We start from the raw sequence: 21025 nt of genomic DNA, 5'->3' as shown, positions 1-21025 counted from the left end.
TTGATCTGTCATAACTATCAGACAGGTTGGTTTGTAGAGTCAGTTGCTATTTTGAATGATTATTAAATGGACTGTCCTTTTTTTGAGGACTACAGATAGTCCTCGATTTACAATAGTTCATTTAGGGACCATTTGAAGTTAACAGTGGCACTGAAAAAAGTGAGTGATGACCATTTTTCATGCTTATGACCATTGCAGCATCTCCATGGTCACGTGTTTTATATTTGGATGCTTGACAACTGACTCACATTTATGACGGTTTGCAGTGTCCTGGGATCCCCTTTTGCAACCTTCTGACAAGCAAAATCAATGGGGAAACCAGATTCACTTAACAACCAGATTAGTAATTTAATAACTGCAGTGATTCAGTTAACAAATGTGACAAGAAAAGTCATAAAATGGGGCAAAACTCACTTAACAAATTTCTCACTTAGCAACATAAATTTTGGACTCAATTGTGGTCTTAAGTCAAAGACTAGCTGTACCTGTATATTTTATAAGCCAGGGAAGTTTTCTCCATAACCAATGGAGTTAGCATTATTACTACATTAGCCACATGGTGGAGCCTTCAGCACCTTCTAATTATATCTCAACTTCAACAGAATCCCCAGTAGCTTAGAATTAGATGCTGCCCCTCATGTGGCTAGATTTCATCCTATGTAACAAGAAACCAGCATGTTGCAAGTATGACATTTATTTGAATTAATATTTTTATATTTCCTGCCACAACAGGAGATTTGCAAGACAAGTATGTATTTCTTACTTTTACTTTCCGGCATTGTCAGTCTTTTTTTTTTTTTTTTTTGAAAGATGATAGATTGGGAGTTTGATATAGTTGCCATTAATGAAAGTTGGCGGGATGAAACTTGGCAGGATGAAACTCATGATTGGAATGTACTAATGGAAGGATACAAACTATTCAAAAGGAACAGACCTAACAAAAGAGGAGCTGGAGTTGCGTTATATATAAAAAATGGCTACATCTCTATAGAAATGCACAAAACCAAGAATGAAAACCTCCTAGAATGCATATAGGTCAATATAAGATGAAAACGCAGGGGGTTGGACTAGAAGATCTCCAAGGTCCCTTCCAGCTCTATTCTGATTGATAAAAATCCTTTTCTCGCATTCTATAGTTTTGATCCTGCTTTTCCAGTAAAGCGAGGGAAGGGACATCTCGAGAAATTCTGCTCATTTAGAGAAAGGAAATCATAAGAGAGTAGAAATTTGTTTGATGCCTGTGCTTCCTGTTTGCTTTTAAAGTGCTTTTAAAGCACTCTCTGCTGGGGAATGAAGATATCTGTCTCATCCTTTGTCTAGGAAGATAGTGACTGATGCTTAGGCCAGATTCCAAGACCAGATAGCAGGAACAGATTCCTGAATAAACATTCCTGATAGAAGCCTTTCTCTTCTCAATTGCATATTCATGTGCAAAATGTTTGAAGCTGCTGCAAGAAACAACCATTATCTTGGAGCAGACAGTATCAGCAAACATACCTCCCCTACCGCAGTGAGGATAGGAAAGCCAGAAGATTGTCTTGCCCAAGAAGTTTGTGAATGATTGAACTATCTCATGTTTGCTTTCTGCCTATTAATTCAGGGTTAAACTCCAGAGAGAAGCTGTATGAAAACTATACAATCCCAGTTCCTTGAAAATCTTGAATCCTTGGTTACTATACCCAGCAGCAGCCCTACATCAGCTTTTTCTCCAATTTAGTTGCTCCAATTCAGTTATATTTCAAGTTATATAAGGTAAAACCACATGTAATCCCTCAGCACTGCAATAACTGTGTAACAATATTATTTGCATGCTACACATTATGTATTTGAGCTGTTTTTTTTAATAATAAGCAAACAAAGAGATTAAAAAACTTCGCTGTTATAGAATGGTAGTCTGGGTAGTTGAAATCCAGATGTGATATCCCTATTGCTTGCTAAATTATTACACTTGGAACCAGCAGTGATTCTTCTCCCTATTTGTCATTAATTGCACAAAATATTTGAGATGGAGTTATGTCATGGCCTGTGAAAGGATTTAACATCTGTTTAACATGTTAAACCAATGTTTGTATCAGCCACCTGATCATGCAGCTGTATCCGTTAAATTCTTTATGGATATTTTCCCTGCATTGATGCACACTGGTAATTTTTCTAAAGAAGTTCATCAAGATTAAGTTTGCCTATGAGATTTCAAAAGATTCAAACAATGTCACAGGGAATATTATAAAAAAGAACAGCTGTGAGATTCATCTCTTCAATTTAAAAAAAATATTTCTGGCTTTATATGATTCCTCTCATCTGATTTAATTGAAGATATTATTGACTGTTACACTGAATTTGTTATACTGAATAATGAAATTATTATAGAAGCTAAAATGTAGATGTGGAAGTGAACATTTTAATCTCTTTCCACACAGATTGAATCCCTTCCCCATCTACATTAGTTGGACATTGCACAACTAGGGATGCAGTTGTGGGGAAAGGGAAAAATCTGTATAAAAGAGTTCTTTTTTAAAAAAGTATAGATCATCTAGTTTATTTATTAAAAAAGGCAGGATAAAAAAAGAAATCTATAAATTCCAATTTCTACTCACACATTCTATTGTTTTCTGAATCTCAGTTCATATTACTACAAAGTATTAATGATAGAAAAAGTAAAGATACATTATGCTACTAAAATATTGGAAAAATGAAACATATATTCATATATATTTAGTATGAACAAATGGCTAAAAATTAGGGAGCACAAATCCTCTGGTTCTGCTATATAAATTTAACTAAATTCTATTTCACATTTAGCCAAATTCTTACATAAAAGGAAATGTGTAAAAACTCTGTACTGGATAATCACAAGTTACAAATTACAAAAACTGTTTTCTACACAAGAATTTTTTAACAGATTTGAACCATAACACAATGCGTTTTAAAAAAAAATACAGCAATACAATGTAAACATACAGCTTAATAATAAAATCTATATTTTAAAAAGAATTACAATGATATATATACAGTACTGTAATGCTATAACCAATAGCAGTAATATTGAACAGATTAATGGAAATTAATAGTATTGAGCAATTGTCAGTGTTAAGCACAGGATCAACACCAACTTTATCGCCTATATAAATACTTTCATCTCAAAGTTTGAGAACATGACTTCATGTTGCCTAAAAGACATCTAGGAACTTTGCTCATTTTTAGCTTTACCATTTCATGTAACATTTTTGATCAAAACTAAAAACTCTTAGTATATAAATAATTATTAGATATTTGATTGTTAAGACTTATATTAAGGACTTAATAGACTAAAACATCTAGAGGGCCTAAGGTTGTGCACCCATGAATTAAGATGCAAAACAGAATCTTTGAAAATAACAGTTGTCTGTAAACAGAAGACAATAAACATGTCACATTTTATCACTTTGTAATAGGGTCCAAGTGAAGTGAATGATGCTATAATAATATAACCCCTTGACAGAAAAGATAAGCTTTAGGAGTATCTCCTGATATATGGAGAAGCTCCAGGTGAACTTTCCCTCATAATGCAAATTTATATTTGTTTATTTAGAACTAGATCCTACAATGCAAGTATCTAATCTCAAAAACAGATATGGGCAAATGCATTTAAAAAACAAAAATTAATTGTCCCATTTTCACTTTCCATGCAAAGCAAGAGACTGGTCCAAGACATTTGTGTCTGAACAGAAAGTCATAATCTTTTTATTTCTTCATGAAAGAGATAAATGACTATCCTGAAAGAGACTCCAAATATAATCCTCAGGGTGATACCTCACTCTACCAGGTTCATTAACGATAGTGGATCCTGCCATAATGTGAAGACCTTTTAGGGAAGCCTTCCGTAATCTGGTCTCTTGTAGATTTTCTGGACTGTAGGACAACAGGTGGTGTGGTTACTCTACAACCTCCCTGATAACTTAAAACATTATTATTTAATACTAAGTTTATGTCTATGTTAACTAGCCATATTAACACAAAAAGTCCACTATTTGTGGAGCAGAATACCACTGTATTTATTTTTCTCTGACTAATGAGTGGTATCAATATTGGGGCCAGCCCAGATTTTACTGTTTATTATTATAGCTTTCATTATGGCTTAAAGGAATATTTACTCAAATGGAATTAAAAGTCCCATAAGGAGGGATACTGCCAGATCTATAGCCAGATCAGGAGGACCCCCCCCCAAAAAAGGGATTTCTTATTGCCTTTTCAAGATAGATTTAGAGAAAGAAGAGGAAGAAATAATAGAGGGTATCCCTGCTTTCCTTCTGAATGCAGGTCTGTCCATGTTTCTACATATAACTCAGATTAAGACTGATGGTAACTAATTCCTGTGACAGATGTACTTGTCTGCCATAGCAACAGGAATGCATTCTTAAGAATCTACAAAAAGAGCTATGTACTTCTCTATGTCAGGGTAACAAAGGTTTGAAATCTAGGTAACGCTACCTGATAAAAAAGGGAGAAGGAAATTCTATGTGCCTGCTGTTTAAATGTGATGAGAGAAAAATTCTGTACTTTGCATAAATTAAGCAGATTTGCACAATTGTTTTAATTTTATGTCACTGGTTGTTGCATAGTTAGATCAGTTTGACCAGCACCGGGTAAGGTAAGTCAGCAGAGGACTGAAAACTCACTCTATTGCCTTTCCTGTTCCTGGAACTTTATGCACAGATTTACTATAAAATCTAGAAACTTTTCCCCAGAAAAAATAATAATAAAAGCCAGGTATTTACACTATATTAATTCTAAAACTGGTATCATGTTACATCCATGCCATACTAATGCTGCCTGTCCTTTCATCGCTTCATCCTCCATAGCTTCTGACACACCATGCCAAAGAGTATTGCTCACGACAAATAGGGCCTAGAAGCTAGATGTGGGTCTCTGATGATTTCCAGAAAAGTCATGTAGACCATTGGGGCTCACGAGCAATGCAAGATTATCCCTAAAACCTTAAGCAGAGAGGGAGATGACCCAGATATTAAAGGCCACTTTTCCAGCCTTTAAAAAGTTCATTTATCACTCCAGATGAAAAGTTTGTATTTAAAAAAAAATAACAAAATTTAAAAGCTAATTGCTTTGAGACTGATTGTGACTCTGTAAGTTCCTTCATTACTATGGGAAAAATTCTTAATGATTCTGTTTTATACCAGCATGATCCATATCCTGGATGCACAGTGCTACAAACTGCAAATTTCAGGTAGAATAATATTTTACACTTATATACTTACCTGTGAATTTTACAGCAAGTAATGCTTTTTTAAAAATAATAGAGATGAATGGTATTGCCCAAAACATAATTATAGTATAATTCTATATTAAGAATTATTGGGCTCCTTGGAAAATACAATTATTTCATGTACAAGATTTGAGAATGACCATTTTGAAGTATTTAAGTGCTTAAACAACTGTAGTTCCTCCCTCACCCCCATCCCGCAATACTGACTCAAATGATTAGGAAGACTGGGCATGGTTAAGATTAGTATGCTCAGTAAATATTTAGATTTTAGTGAAATCACAAACTTCCTTCCCAGATAGCTCAATTTCCTCTGCTAAGCAGAATCTGTTGTCTTCAGCTTAACTGTCCTTGTCTTTACAGCCTGGCAATATCCCACAATAGCTTGAGTCCAAGCTTTCTTGCTTAAGATGAGCTGTACTTGTTACTGGAGCGGAAATTGTCATATCCGTGGTCATTTGCTCTGAACTTTAAGCAGGACTGTTTCTCCTCCAGAGATAGCATGTCTTTGGAATGACACCAGCAACAAAGGCATGACTGTAAAGCAGAAGGTTTCTCCATTAAAAGGGCTATTTATATGTGTATTTATACATTTACCTAACTCTCTAAAATACAGAACCATTATTGCTGATTCTTTCACAGAAATCAGAACCCAAAAATTCCAAATATTCCCCCCACCACCACCTTGTCTAGCTACAAGAATCTTCATGACCATTTGATTATGAAAGAGAGATGATACATATTCTTTTCAGAATATTTTTACAGCTTCATTTGAACTTTAACTTTGAACTTTGAACAGCAGCAGTCCTCACAGACAGAGAAATCTCTTTCTGAGCTCTTGTGAGAGTCTTCACTTTCTCACAGCCTTAACACAGATAGCCTGTCCTACAACAGTAGCTAACAATGAACTCTACATTCCTGTGTCATTTTTGTGGGGCTCTCAATAGACCATTATGGCATGCCTAAATGTTGCTGGAAAATAATTTTGGAGTCAGAAAAGTGGACATTTTCCTATATATTTCAGTGATGTTATTGTTCAATAATATACTCCCTGCACCTTTTGGGATTGAATATTTATTTTATTTTGTCTAATTCAATTTGTCCAACTCCTTAACTCTTACAAGTAAAAGAGACTAAAACAATACTGTTCATATAAAAGAGAATATGGCCAACTAGAAGAACAAGATTAAGTTAAACTAAATGGGGCTCTACAGTCAGTCTACCCATAAGCCTGGGAGAACAGCCTCGTTTTTAGTAAACCTGGGGGGGGGGGAGTTATTTCTGAGGGCAGGTGCTGTAAATGAGTAGGCATTTTGTTGTATTTTCAGACAAAGTGGTAAGTTACCAATATTGTTTATACTTGTGATGAAAGAGGAAGTTGTTTCTTTATGTATTTCTTTTTCTTCACTATATTTTTCTTTTTCTTTCATTTTTTTTCTTTTCTTTCTAATCCTTTTTATTTTTTTAATTTTTTCCCAGTGTGAATTAACTTTTATCTTTTTAAATGCAATATCTAATATAATTTACCAAAATAATAAAGTATTGCCCTGAAAAAAAAAACAAAATTTTATGGTGTTATATATTTATTGAGAAAAACTGTATCTTGTGTCGGTCATTTTTGTACAACATTTTTGTATTTTCCATACAAACAGACTCATAATCAAAAAGGCATTATAAAAGTGACTCTGAGCTTCTAAATTTTGATATTGTTCAGTTAGAAAAGGACTAGAGCAAGGGTGTCAAGCTGCCGGTCTGCGGGCCAGATGTATCATGTGGAAGCCGTGCCTACCCCATTGTCAGCAATGGCAAAACAGTCCTAATACATTGCATCATGTGACGTCGCGAGTTTGACATATCTGGACTAGAAGGTATCATTTTGTCATATTTAAGGTTAAATCATGTTTTGTGCTAGTAATTGTCAAAAGACCTCAACCTTCTTTACAGAAAGCTACTTCCAGAATTGAATACTTCAATTTCCCTTGGCTTACCCATAACCAACTTGGTCTTTGTGCCAAACTTTGTCCATTAGGCAAGGAAACCACAAAACTCAATTATCCCAGTTTTCAGTTAAAAGAATAAAACCCATTATCGATCAATAGCACAAAACACTGTATCCATTTCATGCTTATATCAATATTGTGGACAATATCCTGTAAACTACTGTGTATGGAAACATTCTAGGACATTCCTTGGACTATGAATGAACAATTATTTAAACTTATAATTATGAGAACTTAAAAGTTTCTATGTGTATTGACATATTGGACATACATTTGAATTCTGTAGATCTTAGGAAGCTTTTCATTTATTGTCTAAGGAACAGCAATCTTTCCCTATTGTTGCCTTCTATGATTCACTATTGCACTCTGGTGAATGATCCAGTTCTCTAGATTGCCTAATTGCAAGGAAAATTTCTTCTGTAACAAAGCTTACTGTGACTGTCACTAAAAAATGGGCATTTTTTAAACAGAATTGAATTTCTTCAGCAAGAGGTTTCATTTGATGCCATTCAGCTTCATTTTTAATAAGACTGGATAAACAAAACTTACCTTAAAGCAGTTTTTGAATCTTTTGCTCACCAAATAAAGAGCAATTGGGTTGATGCAGGAATTCAAAGATGCCATATTGATTCCAACGTAGTTCATCACCAGCAAAAAACTGTACCAAACCGCCCCCCCCAAAAAAAGATTGAAGGTTTATTATAATAAGGATTACAAGATGACCAAAGCAATATAGTGTTCTCAGCTTTCCCTTGACCATGAAACACAGTGAGTAAATTGTGACTGTTGTGAAAATAAAAAGAAGTAGGGAAGGGTCAAAATTGGTAAGACAATAGTTATGATCTTTTGCATGTACAGGCAAAACAGAAAGTTCTGTTAGGAATTGTTTCTTTGGGAAAGCAGCATCAGGAAAAGTAAATGAAAACAACTATCTTTTTAGCAATCATCTGATTGAACTCTACCTGTTTGGAAGAAAGCTAATTCCATTGTTAGTGAAAGTAAATTTATGGATCAGTACGAAATCAGTTTATCAATGGAAAAGAAACGGGGAAACTACTTTTCAGAAGATGATATCTTGAGGGCTCCAAAATGCATTCTTGCACTCAATATGTAAGGGGATTCATAATTCCTAAAAGCTCTTAAAGCAGGGGTGTCAAACTCACAATGTCATGTGACGTATCGCGACATATTGTGACCTTTTTGCCATTGCCAGCAATGGAATGGGCGCGGTTTCGCTATGATGCATCCAGCCCACGGGCTGGCAGTTTGACACCCCTGTCTTAAAGCATTCAGTGATCTTTAAGGAAATCCAGGGAAGAGAAGGGTTTCCCAATCTTTCATGCAAAAGCATATTGCTTCCTACACTTATTGTCTTAACCTTATTTAAAAAGTTATATCCTGTAGCGTGATTATTATTCAGGAATCAATTGCATCTGTGCATATCTTCCGGACAGTTCTTTACATTATTGGCAAAATCTGACCACTAATACTGGAATAAAATAAGTATATATGAGGTCCCAGATTGAGTAGTGAGCAATAGTATTTCATTTGAAGTATATATATCATGTATTTAGGAGAACTGATGGGAATTTAAGACCAGCTAGAACCATAAAAATGCATCTCCTATAGGAAATGTGGGGATTGCACATGGAACTATTGATTTTCAATATTTGTCCTGCTTTTTAAAGGATTTTTTTCCTTTGATTTGAGAGAAAAGAATTTTTCTAAAGCCAGATTTTAACACAGAATTAATTCAACTTATTTTTGACAGAACTTCAGTCCCATTCGGAATCCTGCATGTTTTTACAGTATTTTTATACAGCTGATAAGAGCACAAAATCTGGCTCTTTCATTTCAAGCTGTAGCAGTCTTACCTCAAAAGATCACACCTGTTTGGGCTGCGGGGATCATAGAGAGCAAACTTCAATATGCTACTGAGATGAAGAGGCAGCCAGCACAAGGCGAAAACAATCACTAAGCAGAACACTGTTTTGGCTACTTCACGTCTCTGAAAGAAAGAAAAAAAACACAATTGGGAGATAAGATAAGATAACCTTTATTGTCATTTTTTTTACTGTGGGCACAACGGCACACATCAAAAATGAAATTTAGTTGCCTGATCTCAGTGTGAAACACATCAAAGTGAAACACATACATGACACGCATACATGATAAAGGTAAATAAATAGTTGGGTATATTAATGGCTATTAATAGTTTCTAATTTGTTACAAATACAGGTAGTCCTTGACTTACAACAGTTCATTTAGTGACCAAACAAAGTTACAACAGCACTCATAAAAGTGACTTATGGCCATTTTTCACACATATGACTATTGTGGCATTCCCAGGATCATGTGATCAACATTTAGATGCTTGGCAACTGACTCATATTTATGACAATTGCTGTGTCCCAGGGTCATGTGATCTCCTTTTGCAAACTTCTGACAAGCAAAGTCAATGGGGAAGCCAGATTTGTTTGACAATCTTGTTACTAAATTAACAACTGAAATGATTCATTTAACAAATGTGGCAAGAAAGGTCGTAAAATGGGGCAAAATTGACTTAAGAAATGTCTCACTTAGCAACAGAAATTTTGGTCTTAGCTGTGGTCGTACGTTGAGGACTACCTGTATGCTTAAGAATGAATACTGAAATCACCACAAGGTTTGTTTTACCTTTTTTTAAAATATATTTTATTGATTTTTTTACAATAACAATCTTTAGTGCTTAGTAAACAGCGTGTTGTCTGGATTCATATATTTAAAAATCAATCAATAATTTCTATAATTCCATAATCAGTATATTAATATTTCCTTGATCTTCTCTTCTTCCAGTAGTATTCTCCTTTTGTCAACATTAAACAAATATAGTTCTTAATACTTTCGATACATACAAGGTTGGATATAAACATTTTTCTTGTGTTTGTACAAATAACAGTAACATCAGCATATAACATCTTTTCTGACCAGCTTATGTTTCAATTTTATTTGTAAAAGTCATCTTATTAAGTCACTATATGTCCTGTTTTCAAGATCCTTATTTAAGCTTAGTTTCCCCTCTGTATTCAAACCATTCTTATCAGTCATAATTTTCTCAAAGTTAATTACCTTTAAATATCCAAACTTTTCATTCACATACACTATCCCAATATTTTTACATTTCATGTATTATAAAAAGTACTATACTATGTGTATGTCTTATCCCTCTTAGTGTAGGACCCCTTTATATCCATAATTTATCTATTCTTTTAACCATATTCAAACATATTTAATCGTATAGTACTCCATCTGGTAAGTCGTATCAAATCTCTTGAATCTAACTCTAATTTTCTTCTTTTGCCAAGTAGCTTTCTGAGTCAGTGTGTTCAGTTTGCCAGGGGATTCTTCCTGTATTTTTGTGAATGTTGTTGGGAATAGGAAAGACAAGTTAGGTATGATGTGCGTTTTTGTCTCCCAAACTCTAATGATTCTCCTGGATGTTCTATAATCCATTTTGTTAGATCTTCTTTCTTATCTTCAAGTTTGTTTTGAAGCCCTGAAAAATAAAATATCTTTTCCATTTCCATTGTTGTAGCAAAATCTTGCAAGTTTTCCTCTATTTGTATTAAGCTGTGGTTCTCTTCATTTGTAGCTTCCCTCTTTGGGTCACCGTCCTCTAGTTTGTGTTCTGTTATCTGATTTGTTTGTTCATTCTTCATCCTCGTTTTCTGAGAATTTTTTAATTGTAAGTTTAGGTTAAAAATGTGCTCATTTATGTCATCAAAGTTGTTTTTAATCTCATCATGATTTGAAACAATTGTCATATGAATCTATCACAGCATTGCATATATTTCCCCCTGGAAAATATTTGCCTTGTCTTGAAGTATTGCTCCTGTAGATCTCTGATGTTCTAGGCTGGGGCCTTCAGAGGGAAATATTTGGTGTGGTTCCCTGCTACTTTTAGATAGGTATGCAGTATCCATTTTATCTCCCCCCTCCAGATAGTCTTTCACCAATACCATAGTCTCTGTGATTAGCCTTGTCAAACCAGCCAATCTTGAAATACAACCAAATCTTATATAGTTCTTATCTTTATATGTGGTTTTTTTAATCCAATGCATTTCCAATTGTCAAAGCACCACTAAAAGCAGTATTTTATAATGTTTCTTCTGTTCAGGGGTTTTACTATTATCAGCCAGCCAAAATTGCAGTCTAAAATGTATAACCACCTAAGAGGTTTCCAATAAATTCCCCCCTAGAAGATTAGTCCAAAGTCAAGGTTTTTCTTTCTCTGCAAACAATTCTTGACCTTAGAAATCACAGCTCAGTAAGTGTTTATAATCCCAGAAGGCCAGCAGTTTTTAAAACAAATATAATTCTCATTCTGTAGTAGGTGGCCCAGTGTATTTTCTTTCCTCTGTTCCCAGCTGTTTTCTATTTGGTTAGAAGTCACTGAAGTTCAGAGGAACAAGTTGTTCTTTATTTCTGGGCATCTAGCCAATTGCTGAGTCAATGCACCTGCTGTTTTATGCTCTAATCTTCCACTAGATGACAGTAGCTATTCATTTTCCAACTTTTAAAACAAAGAATTATTTTCTTGTAATTTCATCAATACTTTTTCCAATGTGGAATCTTAACAGTTTTCATAATTTTCAGATTTATCCAGATTTATTTCAGATTTATTATTAACTTGATTTCAATATATTTCTGTCCCCCATAAAAATTAAATCGCTGCTTCCGTCTATGGAAAGGTGAGGATGTGATCCCCTCCCTTCTCACTTTCAGAGGATTTTTTGCCTCTTGGGGATCTTTTCCAGGAACTTGGTACAAAATAGAAGAGAGATTGATATTCTCACCCAGTTCCAAGCACGCTGTTCACAGTTGTTCTGGTTAGTGTTTTTGGACTTTGGCTGCGGGTAACTTGGGGTAGTCACCAAGGTGCAGCTAGCCTTTCTCCTGTCAGTTTGGAGGGCTTCCCCCAGATCAAACAGATCGATCACCATCATTCTGCGATCATTAGGGGGCCTCTCCTTCGTTGCCTCTCTGGGGCGACTTTAGACCCATTTAGAGTCCCTTGGCAGGACGAAACCAGCCGTGGGGTGCGGGGACCTGCAATCCCTCAGCCATGTAACTATGATGCAAGGCCAGAAGTCCTGTTTTACCATTTTTATATAATTCCTTGCAATGTCCTCCACATTTCAGTATGTAAAACAGGAGCTGACATGCATAGAACTTATCGTGTCATTTCTGTCATTTAAACATGCCCATTCCAAATAACTAGGCTTTCACATAATTTACGCCTGGCAATTTTTCTATTCCACATACATCAACATTCCATCCACGGAATGCTACTTCCAAATTAATGGTAGGAAAAGCTACAGAAAGCATATACACGGGAACCATGGTGGTAGAAATTGGGGAACAGTTTCCCACTTTTTTCCCAACTCAATAGAAAATTGCATTTGTGTAATAGGTTTTTTAAAAAACTTACTTAATGCGATTCTAATCAGCAAAAAAATGAATTGTAACTGCTACCCACTGGGTAGACTTTCTGCAATTCCAGGCTTCACTAGAATACTTTGGTGATATAGAGATACTGTTGGGCACTATGGGGGCTGTGCAACCCCTTTGAAAGAGACTTTTCACAAAATGTATTTGCATGTATATGCAAAGGACTGTGTATCCTTTAAGCAGGAGAACGCTCTGCATCCTTAGGATTTGCACAATTGTTTTCAAGCTTGTCTTCAGCTTTCTAGTTATGTGGCTAATCTCATAATGGCTTGGCTTGGCTTTGCCTGGTCTTTCCAGCAGTAGTGATTCCTTTAAGTATGCCCACTATCATAGACAGACAGCTTTTAAAGCAACAAATAAGAGGTGGTGGTGTGTGGGTGGTTCTTTTTAACACTTTGAGAGGACATGCTACACTTGTACTAAGATACATTGCAGATGTCTTATTCAAGCATTTTGTACTTTGTATAGCCCACTTTGGCCACCTAATGAGAAGGAAGGACTCACTGGAAATGATGCTGGGAATGATTGAGGGCAATAGAAGAAGGGGATAATGAGGTGGCTGGATAGAGTCACTGAAGCAGTAGGAGTGAGCTTAAATGGACTCCAGAAGATGGTACAGGACAGGAAGACCTGGAGGAACGTTGTCCATGGGGTTGCGATGGGTCGGACACAACTTCACAACTAACAACATGGACATAAATAATAGTAACTTGGCAATTGTCACCATTCTGTCATTTGTAGGTTGGAATACATATCTCTCCCAGATTTCAGGAGGGTATGGTATCTTATTTGTGATCATTCCAGAGGTACAACTTTTTTTCTATCTTGCATCTTCCATTTCTAAAGACAAGGTAGTTGGCCTAGACCAGGGGTAGGCAACTGTGGCTCTTTTATGACTGGTGGACTTCAACTCCCAGAATTCCTGAGCCAGCCATGCTGAGGGGAAAGGGAGAGGTTTCCAAGCTGAGCCATGCTGGCTCAGGAATTCTGGGAGTTGAAGTCCACCAGTCATAAAAGAGCCACAGTTGCCTACCCCTGGCCTAGACAAGAAAAGTGCATTCCATCTAGCAAAGCAAAGCTGTTATGCCACTAAGTTCTCCATTGAAAGCAAAGAAACTGTCCCTCAACTTTTTTTTACTATCTTCTTTGTCCACCCTTGCCATATTTTATTTTAGTTTCCATACCTTACCTCTGTAAAACAAGCCTATTTATTTTTTACTATCATAGGAAATGGCAATGGTTCTATAGGAAATGTGGGAAGAAAAGGTCCTTTAAAATGTACTTCATTAAAGTTTTAACTTTAATTTTGTTAAAACTGTACCCCTGAAACCAATATTATACACCTTTCAAATAAGATACAGATTTCATTTCTGCTTTTACCTGTTTCAGATGGTCATTTAATGCAATCTGCATTCCATTCTTCTTTCTTAACATCTCGCAGGTCATCAGAGTATAGAAAAGAGCAGTGATTAACAGTGGCAAACAGAAATAAAAGCTAAAAATCCACCAGTCTTTAGCTGCCTGGTAAAACTGAGAGAAGGGAGAAAGGGGAGAGGGAAAAAATCAGAATGGTTAAGACGTTGTTTTGTAATTGGCAGTGAAGGATATATGCAAATTAGCAATTGACGAAAGACTGAATGCTAAGGGATCAGTGCTAGGAAGAAAAGTAGATCTATTAATAAAATGTAGCTCCATGAACTTGTTGGAAACGCAAAGCAACAATGGGGTCCAGTCATGGAGGAAGTTTTCACCCTGATGTAGCAGTAGAATCCTTATTCCTGCAATCATTTCCTATTGGAGTTCTGTCAACTTCTTTCCACTAGTCTTTTCATTTCCTGATCCAGGGCCATAAGGTCAAATCAGTAATAGAATAACAGCTGGAAAGGGCCTTGGAGGTCTTCTAGTCCAACCCCCCTGCTTAAACAGGAGACTCTATACCATTTCAGACAAGTGGCTGTCCAGTCTCTTCTTAAAAGCCTCCAGTGATGGAGAACCCACAACTTCTGAAGGCAAGCTGTTCCACTAATTAATTGTTCTCACTATTAGGAAATTTTTCCTTATTTCTTGGTTCCTTGGTTCTCTTCTTGATTAGTTTCCATCCATTGTTTCTTATCTTGCTACCTGGTGCTTTGGAAAATAGGTTGACCCCTCTTCTTTGTGGCAGCCCTCTCAAATATTGAAACATTGCTATCATGTCACCCCTACTCCTTCTTCACTCTAGACTAAACATACTCAATTCCTGCAGCCGTTCTTCATATGTTTTAGTCTTCTAAATCATCTTTGTTGCTCTTTTCTGCACTCTTTCTAGAGTCTCAACATTGTTTTATAATATGGTGACCAAAACTGGATGCAGTATTCTAAGTGTGGCCTTACTAAGGCTTTATAAAGCAGTACTAATACTTCATGTAATCTTGAGTCTATCTCTCCGTTAATGCAGCCTAGGATTGCATTGGCTTTTTTAGCTGCTGCCGTACACTGCTGACTCATATTTAAGTGATCATCCACTGGACCCCAAGATCCCTCACACAGTTTCTGTTATTGAGCCAGGTTTAATCTGATCTGTATCTGTATATTTGACATTCCTTGCCTAAGTGTAAAACCTTACTTTTCTCTATATTGAATTTCATTTTGTTAGATAGGACCCAGCGTTCAAGGCTGTTGAGATCCTTCTGGATCTTGAGCCTATCTTCTGAGGTGTTCGCTTTTCCTGCCAGCTTAGTGTCGTCTGCAAATTAAATGAGTTCTTCTTCTATTCCCTCATCTAAATTGTTTATGAAGATATTGAAGAGTACTGGGACTAAGACCAAACCTTGTGGTACCCCACTATTTCCCTCCATGTAGATGTAGTTCTGTTAAGGACCACAGGTTGAGTGCAATTTGTCAGCTAGTTACAAATCCATCTGCTGGTGATGCTGTCTAGCCCACATTTTTCTAGCTTACCAAGAAGTAAGTTATGGTCTATTTTGTCAAATGCCTTACTATATACTATAGCATATACTATGTCCACTGCATTTCGCTGGTCCATTAATTTAGTCACTTTGTCAAAGAATGAAATAAGATTTGTTTGGCATGATTTATTTTTGACCAACCCATGTTGGCTCCCGGTTATAACTCTGCCTACTTCTGAGTGTTTGCAGATCTATTTTTTTATTATTTTTTTCCAGGATCCTCCCAGGTAATAGTACTAAAGTTGGAAGGGACCTTGGAGGTCATCTAGTCCAACCCCCTGCTCAGGCAGGAAACACTACACCATTTTGGACAAATGGCTGTCCAGTCTCTTCTTAAAAACTTCCAGTGTTGGAGCATTTACTGCTTCTGAAGAGAGGCTGTTCCACTGATTAATTGTTCTCACTGTCAGGAAGTTTCTCCTTGGTTCTAGGTTGCTTCTCTCCTTGATTAGTTTCCACCCGTTGCTTCTTGTCCTGCCTTCAGGTGCTTTGGAAAATAGCTTAATTCCCTCTTCTTTATGGCAGCCCCTGAGATATTGGAATACTGCTATCATGTCCCCCCTTGTCCTTCTCTTCGTTAAACTAGACATACCCAATTCTAGCAACCGTTCCTTATATGTTTTAGCCTCCAGTCCCCTAATCATCTTTGTTGCTCTTCTCTGTACAATTTCTAGAGTCTCAACATCTTTTTTACATCGTGGTGACCAAAACTGGATGCAGTATTAATGTCAGTCTAATTGGTCTGCAGTTTCCTGGATTTGTTCCCCTTTTTTTATACATGGGAAACGCATCAGCTCTTTTCCAGTCCTCTGGTAAATCCCCAGTGCTCCAGGATCTTTGAAAAATATGGTTCAATGGTTTGAAATCATGTCTGCCAGCTCCTTCAGAATTCTGGGTGTGGTCCATCAGGTCCCGGTGATTTGAACTTGTCTAGAGTGGACAGATGTTCTCTTACAATTGTTTGTGTATTTTAATTTATATTCCTAGCCTATCTTTTATGGTTATGTTTTTGGTAGGTTGGGCTATATTTTCTTTTTGTGTGAAGACAGATGAAAAGTATGAATTAAGCAGCTCTACTTTCTCTCTATTGTCCGTTACTTCCTTGTCATTTTCTCCCATTAGTGGATTGATTGTTTCTTTAACTTTTTTCTTGTTTTTTATATGTGGAAAAAAAACCCTTTTTAAATATGTTTGATATTTATTGCAAGTCTTACTTCATTCTGAGCCTTAACTTTCCTGACTTCATCTTTGCAAGTTCTGACCATTTGTTGGTATTCTTCCTTAGTTATGTGTCCCTCTATTTTTTGTACTTATCCCTTTTGTCTTTCAGCTTATCAGAGAATTCTTCGTGTAACCATGCTGGTTTCCTCTTGGTCTTATTTTTCCTTTTCTGTGCTATTGAGCTGGACTGGGCTTCTATAATCATACTGTTCATTTCCCAAGCTTCTTGAGTTTTTTTTTTCCCTTTTTCATCCATGGAATTCTTCCAAAGCTCTCTCTTAAGTTTGTTAGTCAGCTCTTTTAAAGTCTAGGACACTGATTTGATTAAATTATGCTAGTTGTATTTGCATTATATTGAATTCCAAAATGACATGGTCACTCTCCCCCAAAGTTTCAGCAATTTGAACCCCTCTATCATTTCTTCTCTGTTAATAAGAATTAGGTCCAGTATAACTGTCCGTCTAATTTCTTCCTCTACCTTCTGGATGACAAAGTTGTCAGCTTAAGTTGGTTAGGAACGTGTTCGATCTCCTACTTGATACAAAATCAAAATACAAAATGTCATGATTCTCAAGTCATAGTTGCCTCAAAGGTGCTTTTTTCTTCAAAAGACAACTGGACTGTTTTTTCCTTGAAGAAGATGTTTCATTCTCATCCAAGAATGAAGGATGAATGAAGAATGAAGATGGAAGGATAGGAACTGACAGTTGAGACTGGATGGGGGGAAATGGAAGGATAAGTTCTGATAGGATGGTGGGGAGATGGAAGGACTGTATTTCTTTGCAGTGATCTGGTTATTAGCACTCTCTGCAAGCTGTTGAGACCATTTGGAGGTTTATGTGTGCCCTTAGGATCACCTGAATCAGGATGTAACTGATTGTAGAATCTTCCTGGAACTGCTGCAAGAGCTGCGTTATAAACTGGAGATAGGTGGTGTCTTATTCCTCCCCTTCTGTTGAGGAAGGAGTGTTCACTTCTAACATAGATGGTTTCTTTTAACCCTCTTTCAAACCAGTGGTCCTTTCTATCTAAAATGTAGACTTTGCTGTCTTCAAAAGAGTGATCGTTTTTCAAATGCAGATGGCCTGCTGAATCTTGTCCTGATGGGTTTGATCTCCTATACTGTGCCATGCATTTGTTTGTTGGTTGTTTGTTTCACCGATGTACAGATAATAAAGAGAAGGACTGAGAGTGATATGATAGCAGTATTCCAATATCTCAGGCATTGCCACAAAGAAGAGGAGTCAAGATCTTCTCCAAAGCACCTGAAGGCAGGACAAGAAGCAACGGGTGGAAACTAATCAAGGAGAGAAGCAACCTAGAACTAAGGAGAAATTTCCTCACAGTTAGAACAATTAATCAGTGGAACAACCTGCCTCTGGAAGTTGTGAATGCGCCAACACTGGAAGTTTTAAGAAGAGACTGGACAGCCATTTGTCTGAAATGGTATAGGGCAGGGGTAGGCATAGCTGATTCAAGAATTCTGGGAGTTGAAGTCCACGAGTCATAAAAGAGCCAAGGTTGCCTACCCCTGGTATAGGGTTTCCTGCCTGAGCAGGGGGTTGGACTAGACGACCTCAAAGGTCCCTTCCAACTCTATTATTGTTATTGTTATATATCACATTGCTCAGTTTGTATCCGGGGAGTTTATCTTTGGGGTTGCCTTGGTCTATTCTTGGGTGTACGTATATGTTGTGTTGGTTGAAAATCCTCCTGAGCTTTTCGGATATCCCTGCCACATATGGAATGACAACATTGCTACATTTGTTGTTCTCTTCTTTGTCTGTAATGGAGGAGCTCTTTGTTGGGTCTTGTTTTGGATTTGATAAAGGCCAAATTAGGATAATCACAAGTTCTGAGGGATTCCTTGATGTGTTTTGGTTCTTTTTCTTTACCCTCTTTAAACCCAAAAATATCAAAAGAATTGGGTTAGTTTCAACAAAGTAAACAAATTGGATTTGATAATTTCAAGACAAAATTTTAAGATTAAAAAAGAGTTATGATTAATATTTTTTAAAACCACAATTTCTCTTATTTACTCATATACATGGAATTAATGTATTATTATGTCTAATGTCTCTGAATCCCTTCAGACATTTTTCTTATTTGAATGGAAGAATATAAACATTTCAAATAAATTCAATTCAAGCAATGAGGACTACGTGTTTTCAATTTGATTCCAAAAAGGTGACTTACAGCACATGGAAGTCCAAATGTAGGATATGCCTCCAACTATTTAAAACAGTCAAGTCTTCTTTCAGGACTAGTCAAAATACTTATTTGCAACTAAATCCTAAACATTACACAGCACTAATATTTAATTACAGAAATAGAAGATTGCATGTTACCTTCATAAAAGATGATTCTTGGTAGGGATGAAGTAAACAAGTAGACAAAATCTGCCCTTTGTATGGAATAGTAACAATATCAAAGCCTATAGCTTCAGGAATAGCTAAAACAAGGGACACAACCCAGATCAAAATAATTTCAATTGCTGTCCATTTTGATACACCAATTCCTTTTATACGGCTCCATGAAGCAACAGCTCGATACCTAAATATAAAAAAGAGATTCTGGTCAGATTAGGCAGATCCATTCTTAATGTAGTGCTCTGCGGATATTTTACACCAGAAATATTATAATTCTGGGCCATTGATTAAACTATATGTGGCAGATAAACAGTAAAGCAGATCATTTGGGAAGAACCATCAGTTAGAAGATGTATCTCTTCAGATGTTGGTGAATTCCCACTCCATGAATTCTAGTCAGCATGCACAATGGTGAAAAATGACAGCAGATGGAATTCAGAAATATCTGTAGAGTGGCAGATTGTCCGCTGCTCATGCTGGTATATGCTATAGTGTATCGGGGTAATATTTTGTTCTTTTTGACCGATATGAAGGAACCATCAATTTTTGCTTGTTCCTCTTTTTATCTGGGTTTAACTTCACAATGCAACCAACATATAAAAACCTTTGGGGTGTTTTTTTTTTCCCCTGTGCCAGGGTTATGCTCAGGTACAGTATCAGAAGAGGTAATATTACACAGGAAAGAACTGTACTTTGTTCTCCATTCATGGAATTTTCAACTTCCACTACTACCGAAGTAGCAGAGAATATCCTATTATTGCAGCAGTAGCTGAAGAAGGCACAGTGCTTTGAGAAAGCCATGAAAGTAATTTTACTAATCCAGGCTGTCCATTTTTAAAACCTAGCAGGCTCTGAGCAATTCCTTTATCTATCCTGATGCTCCCTTTATTTTCAACTCTGTAACTGGTGTGATCAGAGAGCTCAGGCATGGCCATGAAAGCCATAAACCCCGGGAATTTTATACTGATGGCTTGGAAGGGAATCAAACTAGGTCCAAAATATGGAACACTAAAATCAGGATATATTTCATGCTCAACGTAAGATGCACTATAAAAATACCATCTCTGTGATTAACTGTTCTGTGGAAGTTTTTATCACATATAGATTGTTGTCAGTAGACTGAAATGTGCAACACCCCCTCTGACATCCTCCCAACTATTTTGGGGTGGAACTAGTGGTGGGATTCAGCCGATTCACATCACTTCGGCAGAACCGGTAGCTATTTTTTTGGTGCCGAGGCCCAGAATGGACTTCCGGAAGCGGCATCCACACAGAGGTTGTTCACATATTTGAATCCCATCACTGGGTGGGACATGACAACTTCCAGTTTGTCAGGGGTGCTCCAATTAGCAAAAGCTTTTCAAATCTCATCAAAGGGCAATCAAGTCTTTCCCTGGCAGCAGTGCTATAATTAGCAAGAAATACTTTTATTTTTAAAAATGGTTGAAATTACTTAAATAGATAGTAACATTAATCTCCAGGTCTAACGGTCAAAGTAACAGTATAAATATTTATGTAATGGTTAGTGAAATAAATGGAAGGGAAGAATGCACTACCAATATTTTCCATACTGCTTTTATTTATGTTTTATTAATAGTTTTTTAATCTTCTATTAACTTTTAGGATCTTTATTTTTATGTGACTTCTATTTAAATAATTTCTCAAAGCTTATTTTTCCAAACAAACAGCATTTGTAGAAAGGTACTGAATCTTCAGGGAGAAAATGGGAAGATTAGGAAG

The 21025-nt window shown here is 36.4% G+C and overlaps 1 protein-coding gene across 1 annotated transcript in view; it reads right to left on the bottom strand.

The window, feature by feature from the left end:
• Positions 1–763: 763 nt before the first annotated feature.
• Positions 764–21025, bottom strand: part of LOC120305606 (endothelin receptor type B-like) — a 33757-nt gene continuing 13495 nt past the window's right edge. The window contains exons 4-8 of the mRNA XM_039337716.1: positions 19265–19469; positions 14128–14277; positions 9132–9265; positions 7807–7915; positions 764–5794 (exon numbers count right to left, since the gene is read on the bottom strand). Coding sequence (XP_039193650.1) covers positions 5663–5794; positions 7807–7915; positions 9132–9265; positions 14128–14277; positions 19265–19469 — 730 coding nt within the window. The 3' untranslated portion in view covers positions 764–5662. The remainder of the gene's footprint in view (positions 5795–7806; positions 7916–9131; positions 9266–14127; positions 14278–19264; positions 19470–21025) is intronic.

Source organism: Crotalus tigris, unplaced genomic scaffold (assembly GCF_016545835.1).
Source record: "Crotalus tigris isolate CLP2741 ecotype Arizona unplaced genomic scaffold, ASM1654583v1 scf7180000017685.4511686, whole genome shotgun sequence".
Lineage (NCBI taxonomy): Eukaryota > Metazoa > Chordata > Lepidosauria > Squamata > Viperidae > Crotalus > Crotalus tigris.
This window is presented reverse-complemented; position numbering and strand designations above follow the sequence as displayed.